Source organism: Spodoptera frugiperda, chromosome 10, assembly GCF_023101765.2.
Source record: "Spodoptera frugiperda isolate SF20-4 chromosome 10, AGI-APGP_CSIRO_Sfru_2.0, whole genome shotgun sequence".
In the NCBI taxonomy this organism is placed as follows: Eukaryota; Metazoa; Arthropoda; class Insecta; order Lepidoptera; family Noctuidae; genus Spodoptera; species Spodoptera frugiperda.
This window is the reverse complement of record NC_064221.1, coordinates 9,209,062-9,224,170: the sequence shown is the minus strand read 5'-3', so window position 1 is coordinate 9,224,170 and position 15,109 is coordinate 9,209,062. Positions and strand designations below refer to the sequence as shown.

At 37.9% G+C, this 15,109-nt stretch overlaps 2 protein-coding genes across 2 annotated transcripts; both read left to right on the top strand.

Moving 5' to 3' along the window:
- The first annotated feature begins 4,112 nt into the window (after positions 1-4,112).
- LOC118277239 (cyclin-dependent kinase 11B-like) lies at positions 4,113-5,225 on the top strand. The gene is made up of 2 exons (XM_050696589.1): positions 4,113-4,249; positions 4,301-5,225. The coding sequence occupies exons 1-2, from the start codon at positions 4,113-4,115 to the stop codon at positions 5,223-5,225; spliced, it is 1,062 nt and encodes a 353-aa protein (XP_050552546.1).
- A 5,602-nt stretch (positions 5,226-10,827) lies between these two features.
- LOC118277218 (cyclin-dependent kinase 11B-like) lies at positions 10,828-11,982 on the top strand. Its single transcript, XM_035595938.2, has one exon. It carries the CDS (start codon positions 10,828-10,830, stop codon positions 11,980-11,982), a length of 1,155 nt encoding a protein of 384 aa, XP_035451831.2.
- The last annotated feature ends 3,127 nt before the right edge of the window (positions 11,983-15,109 follow it).

Here is a 15,109-nt window from a genome sequence, read left to right as displayed (position 1 = left end):
ATTTAGAAAGTAGTACAAAATAGGTTAAATATAAAATAAATAATACTATTTATGTATGTTAGACACTAATTTTAATAACGAATTCTTTTATAGATAAAACAGATCAACACTACTTTTGTAAATACAGGGTGTAGTTTTGAAACCACAACAAAACTCGGGGCAGGTCACAGTAGTCATAAATGTTTGATTTAAAATAAGGTTTCTGGTCAATGGGTAAAAACACGGCGATAATATTTTTTTAAATTTGGCAGTATTTCAGAATAATCTGACAAAAAAGGTTTTTAGGGAATTGGTAATAATATCAAATACGTGTTTGAGTTTGGGTGAGTATAATGCCGCGTTTTAAGCTATAAGTGATAGGCGTAGTTCTCAATTACGGATTTCAGAATTTTACAAAAAAATGCCTTCCATTTTTTTATTGATTTAGACTGAGAGTCGATAGCCGAGTTACCTCCTCGAATGTTTCTCGGCTTTAAAACGACAACCTGTATAAATGATGATGAATCTAACTCACAAATGGCTGATAGCAAACTTTATGACTATCATAACCCTCCATCCCTCCAATATATCAATGTATATATGAAATAGTTTCCTCCAGTAATGTCCTCCGTGCCCATCTTCCAGTTCATCACAATTTGGATGTTCCACAGTTCCACTTTATTTGTCAACATCTTCATTACTTGCAGAGCGTACAAAATTAAAAAAAGAAAATAATCATAAATTAGAAATCATTTATATTTCACTTCTGAACGCCAAACTGGATACTCCACCGTGATCTCAAACCCAGTAACATATTACTGTCGTATGAAGGTGTATTCAAAGTGGCAGATTTTGGGTTAGCGCGAGAATATGGATTGCCTCCCCGGCAATACACGCCGGGTATACGAGTATGACTCCAATCGATACGTGGAGTATAAAGTATTTAATATTGGCTGCATATTTGCAGAATTGATTTCTTTGCGGCCGCCGTTCAATGATACGAAGCAATCTACTTTCTGAAGATGGGCTTTCTCTACTGCAAGACTACTACTGAAAGAATGACAGCAGCCGCCGCTTTGGATCATCCATACTTCAAAGAACAGCCAGTGGCGATCGAACCGGACATGATGCCGACGTGGCCCGCCAAGTCGGAGGACACCCCGCAGCTGCAGCTCAGTCCCTGCTTATTATTTTTTTCAGTCAGTAATTAATTAGACATGTGGTTTCAACACGACGGGTGCCCCGCGCACTTCAGAAGGAGTGTCAGGGAGTGGCTGGACACTAATTATCCCAATAAGTGGATCGGGAGAGGCGGACCTGTACCGTGGCCAGCTAGAAGTCCAGACCTGACCCCTATGGATTTTTATGTGTGGGGGCACATGAAAAGTTTGGTGTATAACAAACCGAACCCAATACAAAATATTGATGTTTTGAGACGAAAAAAAAAGGTTCATATTCATATTCATATATTTATTTGCATTCCATAATGTTAACAAAGATGTTTAAAGAGGCTTAGAGCTAAGTACAGATCATGGACCCTGTAAAAAGGGCATTACATTATTAGGTTTATGTTACATAATTAATATTATATATATTCGGAGAACATTATTTATCAATTTAATTATTATATTAGGCATTAAAATATGAGATTAAATTATATTTTTATCATCCAGGTATTCTTTGACGTTATAATAACATTTGCTTATAAGGATTTTTTTAATTTGTTTGTAAATACATGTATTTTTTTCATTTCTTAGCGTTTCAGGTAATTTATTATAGATTTTTATAGACATCACTAATGGGCTTGATGAGTGTATTTGTAATCGGGATGACGGTAGGTTTAAACGTGTTTTGTGTCGAAGTGTGCATCTTGTCTGTATGTCTTCACGTGTGGTGTAGAATTCTTTGTGTATGTGTGCAAATTTACAGATTTCCATTATGTATAGGGAGGGAAGAGTAAGAATGTTTAATTTTATGAAATGTGGTTTGCAGCTGTCCGTTTGTTCTATATTAACTAAGGTCCGAATTAACTTTTTTTGCGTTGTGAATAGAGTTGGTGCGTCGGTGCTATTTCCCCACATTATTATACCGTAGTTTAGCCATGCATGTGCATAGGCGTAGTAGGTAGTTAGGGCCGTTTTTAAGTCCGTTGTCTTTTTTACTTCACCGAGAGCATATACAAATTTTGACAGTTTAGATTTAATTTTTAGTACGTGTGACTTCCAATTTATGTTTGTGTCTAATGTTATTCCTAGTAATGTAAATTCGTTAACTTGTTCTATTGTGTGGTTATTAAAAGAGAAGTTTAAACGTAGAGGCTTTTTTTGATGAGGGTGAAAGGTTATAGTTTTAGTTTTTTCAAAATTAATTTCAAGGTTGTGTGCGTTCATCCAGGTTATTGTTTGTGTTAATATATTTTTTAGGTTAGATTCTATGTTTGTGATATCTTGACAAGGGGTGATTATCGATATATCATCCGCGAACAAAACACAAGGAGCAGCTCCTTCTATGGTTTTAGGAAGATCATTTATATAAATGAGAAAAAGAAGGCATCCACTTACACTCCCTGTGGTATTGAGGCACTTACTGTTTTGCTATCGGAGCGGTAGGTTTGAAGTTCTTTTGTTTTGTTATTGAAGTATTCGACTTCTACATATTGTGTTCTATTTTCTAGGTAGGATTTGAACCATTCATGTGTTTTCCCGCGGATACCTATTCCATAGAGTTTATCTAACAATATCTGATATTGTACCTTATCATACGCCTTTGTCATGTCTAGGAGTAGACCTATTGCGTATTTTTTATTATTAATTATATTAAGGGCTTCTTGAATGAATTTATATACAGCTAGAGTTGTTGACCTATGTTTGCGAAAACCATTTTGGGAATCATTGAAAATTCCATATTTCTCACAGAACGCGTACACGCGGTTGCACATAGCTTTCTCGAAAATCTTTGATGCAGTTGGTAATAGAGCTATTGGACGATAGTTGCTAGGGTCTGTTTTTTCAGGTTTAACGACCAGGTTTAACGACTGGTGTGGTAAAAAGTGGCCTACGACACAGAATGCGTGTATGTGTGCGAAACAGGGGCGGACATGTGGAACATGTACTGTAAAAATAAATAATAAACCTCATTTGTTACCTATTTCGATTGTTTTATTTTGTTATCTGACTCAAGTTAAATTTGAAGCTTAAATATCGATATTCTTATTACTACCTTGTAGTACTTCATCAATGTTTTGGCAAAGAATTCAAATTATTCCCTATCATGTTATACCTTAGCAGAAAGCTAAAGAATTGTAGATATTTTAACGCACATTTGCAGTACAGTTGTGATAGGCTTTTTTTTAATATCTTACAAAGAAAAACAACTTATCACATTTTTTTTTTAACATTCGATCGTCTACTACGACTCAGTTGGTACAGTTATTTACAGTTTTAGTGTTTAAAATAATAAAGCAACTAATCTACTACACAATAAAGCAAAAACAAAACAAAATTTAGGCACCAAAGACAAAACAAGGGAGAAATAGCCAAAGAAATAGGATTTTTTTTCAAAAAAGTAAAAATGCCGATAATTTGAAAACGGTTAAGTTTGGGATATGGGGTCCCATGGTCAAATCAGTCAGGAATGATGTAAACTATCACGTCTTAAAGGATTTAGGTCGACTTAACCTTTAACCCTGTATATACGTTCCGTACTTTTCAGTGCAAAGTCTTAAACATATCCTCCAAAGCTTTAGTGAACAATCGGGTAGCACCGTCCCTTTGTTTCACTAATACTTAGAAAACTAATTATTGTTTTTAAAATCACAAAAATGTATTGAATTTAACCGATTGGTAAAACTACCTCATTGTGTTCTACTATCTATTCGGATGCGTGGGTATTATCTTTAAAAAGTGTAAAGAATTATTTTCTATTATTTGCTTATCACCTATTGTTATTAAGATCCTTATCTGAAAACGAGACAAATATTGGTCAAAATCAATTTAGGGAACAATAGAAATGCATAGGGCCTGTGGACTATATAAGGGAGGATTTTTCAAGTACGTGCACACTTACAGTTTCGACTGCAGACAGTGACTACCTATTGTGATAAAGAAGTGATTGGTGAACGTTTATCGTGAATCATGAATTCTGTGAAGAGTTTCAACATGTTGGAAGAAGTGAACCTAGATTTACAGAACTGTAGATCGATTGAGGAGTTCCATCTTCTCGATAGAGTTAACGAAGGAACATTTGGAGTTGTATACAGAGCAAGGGACAAGTAAACAGGCGACATAGTTGTCCTAAAACATCCAAAAACAATTGATGAGAGGACAGGATTCTCCATCGCCGCGCAGAGAGAGCTCGACCTACTGATGGAGATGGAGCACATCAACATTGTCACAGGGCACGAGATCGCGGTGGGCTCCAGAAGTGACGAGGTATTCCTAGTTATGGAATATGTGCCAAACGAAATGAACAGCTTAATGCATACAATGCGTAACAACAGGGTAACGTTTGGCCCCGAACACGTAAAGTGCCTCATGCTTCAATTACTGACCGCCGTTCAATATCTCCACCACAGCCGTGTATTTCACCGTGATCTCAAACCATCCAATATTCTAATTACTGAAGATGGCATACTGAAGGTGGCAGATTTCGGAATGGCCCGAGATTATGATATCCCGTATCAGCAATATACGCCGGTTGTGGTAACGCGCTGGTACCGTGCGCCCGAGCTGCTACTACACAGCGACACATACGGCACTCCTATAGACATGTGGAGTGTCGGGTGCATATTCGCTGAGCTGATGAATTTGCAGCCGCTGTTTCCCGGGTCATCCGAAATTAATCAGTTAAAAGTAATTTTCGAGGTTCTGGGTACACCATCAGACACAGTTTGGCCCGGCTATAGCAAGTTGACACTGACAAGCAATATAATATTCGACGAGTTTCCATCTGGCGGGTTGCGCAAGAAGATAGACCAGGACCTACTCACGGATAACGGATTTTCTCTGCTGCTTGAGTTGTTGACATACGATCCGTCAATGCGCGCGACATCAACTGAGGCATTGCTGCACCCTTACTTTGACGAGCAGCCGTTGGCGGTGGAGCCGGCCATGTTTATGACGTCGCTGTGGTCAGAGTACTCAGACTCTGATACGGGAAATGACCAGCAGTACTCCGGCTCAGACACATGGTACGACGAGCAGTACTCCAGAACTGACACGGGAGAGGATCTTACCTCTAAACACTAAACATACCGGTACGCTAAGATGCTGGCTCCATTGACAACTTCATCGGACGCCAAGCCTAACGCCTCTGCGGCCGGTGCTAAGAGAAAGGCGTTGTCCGCGGTAGCTCCGGGACCACTTGCGAAGATGGCGAAATCGTCAATCGCCAAGAGCAAGAAGGCCACCGCTGCCGATAAGTAAGTCCCTTGCATCGTCGTCTGACGATGCACACAAAAAAGCCCTTTTCAGGGCTAACAATTTTGTCATGAATATTTTACAAATATTCGTTTCTTTATAACAGCGAGTCAAAAACATTTTATAACAATCAAAGTGAGGTTAAGACAGCGATGGAGTCGGCCATGTTCCTGATATTGCTGGGGTAAGAGTACGTCAAGCAGTACTCCGGCTCTGACCCGAGAGGTGACAAGCAATACCACTTAAAACAGTGTAACCTCTCACTTAAGTTCATCTTTTGGTACCTTCGAAAAGTGAAGAGATTGTTGGATATTTTTATTAATCATGGCTTCTGTGAACAATTTCAAAATATCAATAGGATATCAAAAAACTGATGATTCCTCGTTATGCAGATAACTGTATTTTATTGATCACGTAACAACAAAAGTGGTTTTATAAATCAGCAAAGGACAGAATATACAATAACAAATTACTGAGACAAAAAAATATCACAAAACAAAAGACGAAAGAAGAAACCTGAAGTATGCTGAATCTCCCTTCCATCCAACGTTCCAGACTTGTGGATCTGTAGACGAGTTCCAATATCTTCACAGAATTGATGAAAGAGCATTCAGAGTTATCTATGGAGCCAAAGACGGTTCGGGAGAACTCGTCGTCAAACATCTCAAAAACATCAACGAAAGGGAAAGATATTCCATCGCCGCTCGGAGAGAGCTCGATCTACTGATGGAGATGAAGCATATCAACATTGTCACAGGGCATGAGATCGTGGTGGGCTCCAGACGCAACCAGAAGTCTGTAAAAACTATACCGACAAAGTATCTCAAATAAATTCAACAAATCAAGCAGAAACACCAAATACCGTATTCAGTAATGGAGAACGTGCCTCATGAAGTGTACAATATAATGCAGACAATGCGTAGCGACAGACAAATGTTTGGCACACACGGAACAGATCTCAAAACGACCAACATTCTACTAACAGAAAAAGTTATTTCGGTGGTGGAAAATTTGGGATGGCCCGAGAATATGAATTCCATCCTCGGCCATATACGCCCGCCTTAGTTACACGCTGGTACCGTGCGCCTGAACTACTGCTACTTATAGAAGAATACTCATCTCCTATCGACATGTGGAGTGTTGGATGTATATTTGCTGAAGCAGTTGTGTTTCAGCCACTGTTCGTCACTGAATCAGTAAAGGGAAGTACTCCGGCACTGACACGGGAGAGGATCTCACCTCTCACTCAAGGTCTTTCGTTGGTACCTTAGTCAACGATGATGACGCGACGTCATGATGAATTAAATATGTATCACTGTATCAAAAAATATTGTGATTGATCACTGTATATAAAAACTTGTTAATCATATTTGTATAATATTATGTTTTAAGACTGATCTAGCGGTTAAAGCATGTATTTAACTAATGTAAGGTAATGAATATGTTTATGTACTTTCAAGTTGCATTTTGTAAATATCTCTTTGTTTTAATGTATGTATTAATATTGTGTAAATATTATTGTGTACATATTTTTAAAATATAAATAAAATTGAAGTTCTTAAATGAAATCATTGTTTTTATTTCTTCTTACATCAATTTTTAATAATAATAAAAGTCTACTTAACATTACACATATATTTAAGTTTATCGTGGTTTAGCTTTGTGTGATCATTCTGTTTATTCGAATTGAAGTAAAAGGTAAATTGACCTTTTACTGCAATTCATGTATGTACAAACTTCAAGAGAAAGCTCACATTTTCCTACTATTCTTCTTTAAAGTCTTTAATCTACTTCCTTAAAAATATTAAAGATGCGGTATTTATTTTATTCAAAACTAGCTTCCACCCGCGACTCCGTCCGCGCGGTTTCGGTCTTCGCGTGGATGTTTTATTTCTCCATTTTGAGTAAGTAGACAATGACATCTTATAAATATCTATTGGACCCAAATACGGCGAGGCCCATAATAATTAAGGAGATCCCTCTATTGAGCTACTGCTGTTGAGCTCGCGTTCTGTAGTATAAAACTGAAAAATTAAGATTTTTTTACGTATTTTTCCAGGATAAAAAGTATCCTATTTTATGCCCAGGATAATAAGGTATAATTATACCAAGTTTCATCGAAATCGAACCGTTAGTTTTCACGTGATGCCTGATCATACAGACAGATAAAAAAATCACATATTTGCTAACTTTCGCTTAATCCCGGAAATATCGAAAATACCGGATTACCGAAAATACCGGTTTTGCTTAAATGATCCGGTATTGGCTTATTATCGTAATTCATGCGTATATCTTTGGTGTTTCTGTACCGATTTCTATGATTCTTTTTTTTTTATTAAATAGGTAATAATGTTAACATTTTTTAATTAGGGATGAATGAGAGTGTAATATACATAAGAGTAGACAAATATAATCAGAAAGCTCCGAACTGCTAAGCTATCGGGAGTTATACGTATTATTGTGAGTCAACCGTAAGAGATAGACATTTACTGTCGTGGAATATTTTTTAAACAATTTTAAGGAGAACATTTCGGTCATACATTATTTCTGTGTAGCTTTAACCATTAAGGCTGCACACGCGACGGAAGCTTAAAAATGGAGTAAGTTCTCCTGTTTTCCCAACATTTCCCTTCACTGCTCTGCTCCTATTGATCGTAGCGTGATGAAAAGTATACTATAACCTGCCCAGGAGTATGAAGAACAATTGTACCAAGTTTCGTTGAAATCTGTCTAGTGGTTTTTATTTCTATAAAGAACATACAGACAGACAGACAGACAAACAAAAAAAAATCTGATTGCATTTTTGGCGTCAGTATCGATCACTAATCCCCGCTGATAGTTATTTTAGAAATATATTTACAGATTTATTATAAGTATAGATTTAATCAAGAATTTGTCAACAAAGTTTCCAATACACTGAAATTATTATAACTATTTATTCCACAGAAACGCGGGCGAAGCCACTAGTAAAGCTAGTGACAAGTAATACGAACTATCATAGTAACAAAAATAAATTGCAAAACCTATATAACAGAAGCTGGTGTGTAAAAAAGCTAGAAATTATTCTAAATTTGGATTTACAAATAAAAAGCCGAGGTTATGAGATGTGTAGAAAGTGTATATTGTGTGAAACACATTTGTACTTGTAAATGAAACACATTTGACAAGGACACTGTTAGGGCAAACAAAGTTATTTTTGATCTGATATTTTGGACAGCACATGATATACAGCAGTATGTTCAGAGGCAACAGTATTGACTGCACATCTTTGTCCACTGTTTCCATTAATCTAATATTTGAAGAAGATTTTTGTTGAATACGTTTGGTTGTTTTCATTTTTATACAATGGTTAGAGGAAATCCAACCAAGGACGAAGCGACGCGCATATTCCAGGCGGCAGGTTCAGGCGCTACGTGAGCTACGTCATCGTATCCTATGTGGCCTACGTGACCCACCCACATACGCAGAACAACGTTGTCAGGTGCGACAGTGGCGACCAGACTAAAAGCTTCGGTCTCCTTCGTGTTATAAATGTTGTAAATTTTTAAATATATTATAATTAGTCCACTCCTTCATTTATAACAACTAAGCTATCGAAGGATGCTTAATCGATGGTCGATAATAACGTCACTGTCCGTAATACGTATAATTTGGTAAAACATTGATGTATTACATGAAATATAAATTATAAGTAGGTACTGTAGGTATCCTAAATTGAATTGAAGTTCTATAAACTTAGAACCTTTTAATCCTGAAATAAAACCGAGAAGGCAAAGAAAGATCTATTACCAATACGAAAAAGACGATTTGAAAAGAACTTATTATGCATTAGTTTCTCAAATCTGCTATCATTACATACAGTGAACTGTCACGGTCTATTGAGTGTTAAAGAGTCCTCTGTGTCGTGGAGAGTATGTTCAGCCGTTAGTCCGGTTATTATATGAACGTCTACGATCATTGTTATTGGTTGTCAGAAGTCGAAACAATGCTACAATAACCCCCTAGTCAATAATAATAAATAGATAAGCTTTATCGCTTAAAACCGATACGTTACGGTTACGGTATGAAGATTTCTCAAGGTCATCGATATGTCACGTAGTCACCTTATAATTGTTATTGCTAATTGTGTAGGCCTTTGACCACTATCTCACTTTTTGTAACTAATATTAATTAATTGTTTTCTGATAATATCGTAGTATGGACATAACTTAAACAATAGCGAACAAAATGTTTAATTTATAGAGTTCCACAAGGGAGTATTATTGGCCCAATATTTTTACTACACGTTTATCTGATATTGAACAAATAATAGGCAAACAATAACCAGAATTATTTGTCTTAATATAAATATGCAAGTGTTTTGAAAGCTTTGCACGGCGATATGAAACTGAAAATTCTTTATAAAACCCAGATAATCAAATTTTTTCCTACGAACGTTTCTGTAACAAAGAAAAGTACGTTTAGGATAATTTAGCGATAATATTTTTCTGAAAATAAAACAATGAAAGTTTTCAGTAAAGGATACTCGAAATCTTCTTAGAACAATATTGTAAAAGTAGATGAACACATCTAGAATGTAGTACAAAAACTGTAAAATGAAATGAAATTAGTTAACACTTTTCATGTTTGTTAGTCATTAATTGTCGTAACGAGTACTTCTTCTATTATGAGTAAGGCAGATCAAAACTGAGTTCAAATAACATGAATGAAACAATCTTTTTCACAACTGCCTGATAGCAAACGTTATGACTATTATAGCACTCCTATATATCGACGTATGTCTGTAACAGTTTCCTCCAGTAATGTCCTCCGTGCATGCCTTCCAGTTCCTCACAATATTTAACTTGTATGTTTCACAGTTCCGCTTTATTTATAACATCTTCATTACTTGCAGAGCGTACAAAATGAAAAAAAGAGAATTAATTATAAATCCGAAATCATTTATTTTTCACTTTTAAACGCCAAACTGGATACTCCACCGTGGTCTTAAACCCAGTAACATATTACTGTCACTAAGAAAATACTAAGAAAATTTATTATTGTTTTTAAAATTACAAAAAAGTATTGAATTTAACTAATTGATAAAACTACCTCATTGTGTTCTATTATCTTTTCGGGTGCGTGGGAAAATAAATGTATTATCTTTAAAAAGTGTAAATCATTATTTGCTTATCACCTATTGTTATAAAATCCTTATCTGAAAACGAGACAAATTCTACAAATATTGGTCAAAATCCATTTAAGGAACAATAGAAATGCATAGGGCTTTGAATGCACCCATTCGCTGCTTTCTTATCTCTCAGGATGCGTGGTAATTTTAGGGCCTATATAAGGGAGGATTTTTCAAGTGCGTGCACACTTACAGTTTCGACTGCACACAGTGACTACTTATTGTGATCAAGAAGTGATTGGTGAACGTTTATCGTGAATCATGAATTCTACAAATATTTTCAACGTATTGGAAGAAGTGAACCTAGATTTACAGAACTGTAGATCGATTGAGGAGTTCCAATTTCTCGATAGAGTTAACGAAGGAACATTTGGAGTCGTTTACAGAGGCAGCGACAAGAAAACAGGCGACATTGTTGCCCTAAAACATTTTAAAAAAATTAACGAGACGACAGGATTCTCCATCGCCGCGCAGAGAGAGCTCGACCTACTGATGGAGATGGAGCACATCAATATTGTCACAGGACACGAGATCGCGGTGGGCTCCAGAAGTGACGAGGTATTCCTAGTTATGGAATATGTGCCCAATGAAATGAACAGTTTAATGCACACAATGCGTAACAACAGGGTAACGTTTGGCCCCGAACACGTAAAGTGCCTCATGGTTCAATTACTGACCGCCGTTCAATATCTCCACCACAGCAGTGTATTTCACCGTGATCTCAAACCATCCAATATTCTAATTACTGAAGATGGTATACTGAAGGTGGCAGATTTCGGCATGGCCCGAGATTTTGATATCCCCTATCAGCAATATACGCCGGTTGTGGTAACGCGCTGGTACCGTGCGCCCGAGCTGCTACTACACAGCAAAACATACGGCACTCCTATAGACATGTGGAGTGTCGGGTGCATATTTGCTGAACTGATGAATTTGCAGCCGCTGTTTCCCGGGTCATCCGAAATTAATCAGTTAAAAGTAATATTCGAGGTTCTGGGTACACCATCAGACACAGTTTGGCCCGGCTATACCAAGTTAACACTGGCAAGCAATATAATGTTCGACGAGTATCCATCGGGCGGGTTGCGCAAGAAGATAGACCAGGACCTACTCACGGATAATGGATTTTCTTTGCTGCTGGAGTTGTTGACGTATGATCCGTCAATGCGCGCGACATCAACTGAGGCATTGCTGCATCCCTACTTTGACGAGCAGCCGTTAGCGGTGGAGCCGGCCATGTTTATGACGTCGCTGTGGTCAGAGTACTCCGGCTCTGACACGGGAAATGACCAGCAGTACTCCGGCTGTGACACATGGTACGACGAGCAGTACTCCAGAACTGACACGGGAGAGGATCTTACCTCCGCTTCAAATTCTTCCGTTGGCACATCGGACAACGATGACGGCGCGACGTAACAATACATTTTAGTTACGCAAATCATGAGAATCATCAGGAGAAAATTGGTCGGTGACACACCGCTATATCAGAACAGAGACATACAAAAACAATATAATGGGAGAAAACACTAAACATACCGGCGGTGATTTAATCGTTATCAACAAATCAAGAAGAAAAATTAGAAAAAATATGACGTCGACACACACCACATTTCAGAACCGTAGGTCAATTGAGAAGTTTCAATTTCTCAACAATTGATGAAGGAACATACAGAGTCGTTAACAGAGCAAGCGACAAGCAAACAGGGACGTCGTTGCTCTAAAACATTTTATAAAAATCAATGTGAGGATGAGATAGCGATGGAGACACAATAGCCATGGAGCCGGCCATGTTCCTGATATTTATGGAGTAAGAGTACGTCAAGCAATACTCCAGCTCTGACCCGAGGGACGACAAGCAGTACTTCGGCATTGACACGGAAGAGAATCTCACCTCACTCAAGTTAATCCTTTGGTACCTTGCAAAAGTGAAAAGATTGTTGTATAATTTTAATTAATCAAGGCTCCTGTGGTCAATTTAAAAATATCAGTTGGAAATTTAAAAAATGCTGATTTCTGGTTATGCAGACTACTTCATGGTATACTTTGATGATCAAGTTACAACAAAAAGGGTTTCAAAAAGGCAGCAAAGGACATAATATATATAAACATATTGCCGAAAGAAAAAAATAATCAAAAAACTAAAGACAACGGAGAGAAATAGAATGGAAATGAAGAAACCTTAAGCATGCTGAATCTCCCTTCCATCCAACATTCCAAAGTATCAAGCTGTAGACGAGTTCAAATATCTTAAAAAAATCAATGAAAGGAAAGGATACTTCATCGCCGCCAAAGAGAGAGCTTGAGATATTGCATAAAATGCGACATCCCAATATCGTCGCAGGCCGCGGACTAGCGTCGAGTCCCAGCAACGACCGAGTGTATATAGTCATGGAGCTCGTTGACAAGCAATTGTTTTCTGTACAACACAGATAACCATCACTGAAGATGGGATTTTTGAATTTTTGAGGATGGCCCAAAAATATGAATTCCCTCATCAGCAATATACGCCTGGTAAGGTAACACACTGGTACCTTGGGCTTGAACTACTGCCACTTAGCAAAACAAATGGCACTATTATCAATAGACGGAAGTTATCAATAGAGTAGATGAAGAAACAAACGATGTCGTGTAAAGAGCAAGCGACAAGCACACAGGAGACGTAGATGCCCTGAAATATTTAAAAAATATTGGGACGACAGGATTCTCCATCGCCGCGCAGAGAGCGCTCGACCTACTGTTCGCTCGACCGACCGCTTCAAGATCTTCCGTTGGTACATCGGACAACGATGACGGTGCGACGTAATAATAAATTTATGTAAGGCACGTCATGCCATCAGAAAAAAATTGATCTGTGGCACATCGCCATATCAAAACAGATACAAAAACAATATAATGGGAGAAAACACTAAACATACCGGCGATGATTTAGTAATCAACAAATCGAGAAGAAAAATCTGAAAAAATAGGAAGCCGTCGTCGTCCGCGGCAGCTCCGGGACCACCTGCGAAGATGGCGAAATCGTCAATCGCCAAGGGCAAGAAGGCCACCGCTGCCGACAAGTAAGTCCCTTGCATCGTCGTCTGACGATGCACACAAAAAAGCCCTTTTCAGGGCTAACAATTTTGTCATGAATATTTTACAAATATTCGTTTCTTGATAACACCGAGTCAAAAACATTTTATAACAATCAATGTGAGGTTAAGACAGCGATGGAGCCGGCCATGTTCCTGATATTGCTGGGGTAAGATATTACTCCAGCTCTGACCCGAGAGGTGACAAGCAATACCTCTTAAAACAGTGTAACCTCTCACTTAAGTTCATCTTTTGGTACCTTCGAAAAGTGAAGAGATTGTTGGATTGGATTGGATTGTTTTTATTAATCATGGCTTCTGTGGACAATTTCAAAATATCAATAGGATATTAAAAAACTGGTGATACCTCGTTACGCAGATAACTGTACTTTAATGATCACGTAACAACAAAAGTAGTTTTAAAAAGGCAGCAAAGGACAGAATACGCAATAAAAAATTACCGAGACAAAAAAAAATATCACAAAACAAAAGACAACGAAGAGAAATGAAATAGAAAAGTAGAAACCTGAAGTATGCTAAATCTCCCTTCCATCCAACGTTCCAGAGTTGTCGATCTGTAGACGAGTTCCAATATTTGTACCAAATCGACGAAGGAGCATTCGGAGTCATCAATGAAAGCGAAGGATACTCCATCGCCGCTCGGAGAGAGCTTGAGATATTGCTTAAAATGCAGCATCCCAATATCGTCGCAGGCCGCGGACTAGCGTCGAGTTCCAGAAGCGAACAAGTGTTTATAGTCATGGAGCTCGTTGACTACGATCTTAAAACTTTCATGCAGACAATGCACAGTAACAAGCAACTGTTTTCTGTAGAACATGTGAAATGCTTAATGAAGCAACTGTTGAGGGCGGTGCAACACCTTCATGACCATCACGTGATGCATCGCGACCTCAAAACAAGTAATATCTTGCTGTCGAGTATATTGTATTGGCAGATTTTTGGATGGTCCGAGAATATGATATATTTCCCTCATCAACACAATACGCCTGGTATGGTAACATGGTACCATACGCCTGAACTACTGCTACTTAGCAAAACATACAGCACTCCTATACACATGTGGAGTGTCGGGTGTGTATTTGCGGAATTAATTAACTTCCAGCCACTGTTTCCCAGTACATCTGAGTCGAATCAGTTAAAAAGAATGTTGGAGATTTTGGTGGCATCGCAAATAAGATCAACAAATCAAGCAAAAACACCAGATACTGAGGTTGCCCAAACTTCCTTTCACCTAGTTTTACAGAACTGAAAGTTGATTGAGGATTTGAAAGTTGTCAATAAAGTTGATGAGAGAACATACGGTGTTATACAGGAACATTTTTTTTGGGGTGGCAAAATTTTCATTTCTCGGCAATACAAGACGTTTTCATCATTAACTGCGTGCGCTTTAGTGCGAACGTCTGGGCGGGAATAATGAATAATAAAATAATTGGTCCCGTTTTTATCGACGG

Excerpts from the sequence above, each read along its gene's own strand:
- LOC118277239 (XM_050696589.1), top strand. The coding sequence starts at position 4,113 with ATGAATTCTGTGAAGAGTTTCAACATGTTGGAAGAAGTGAACCTAGAT. Across the intron at positions 4,250-4,300 it reads GTATACAGAGCAAGGGACAA|GACAGGATTCTCCATCGCCG; the intron begins GTAAACAGGCGA and ends AATTGATGAGAG.
- LOC118277218 (XM_035595938.2), top strand. The coding sequence starts at position 10,828 with ATGAATTCTACAAATATTTTCAACGTATTGGAAGAAGTGAACCTAGAT.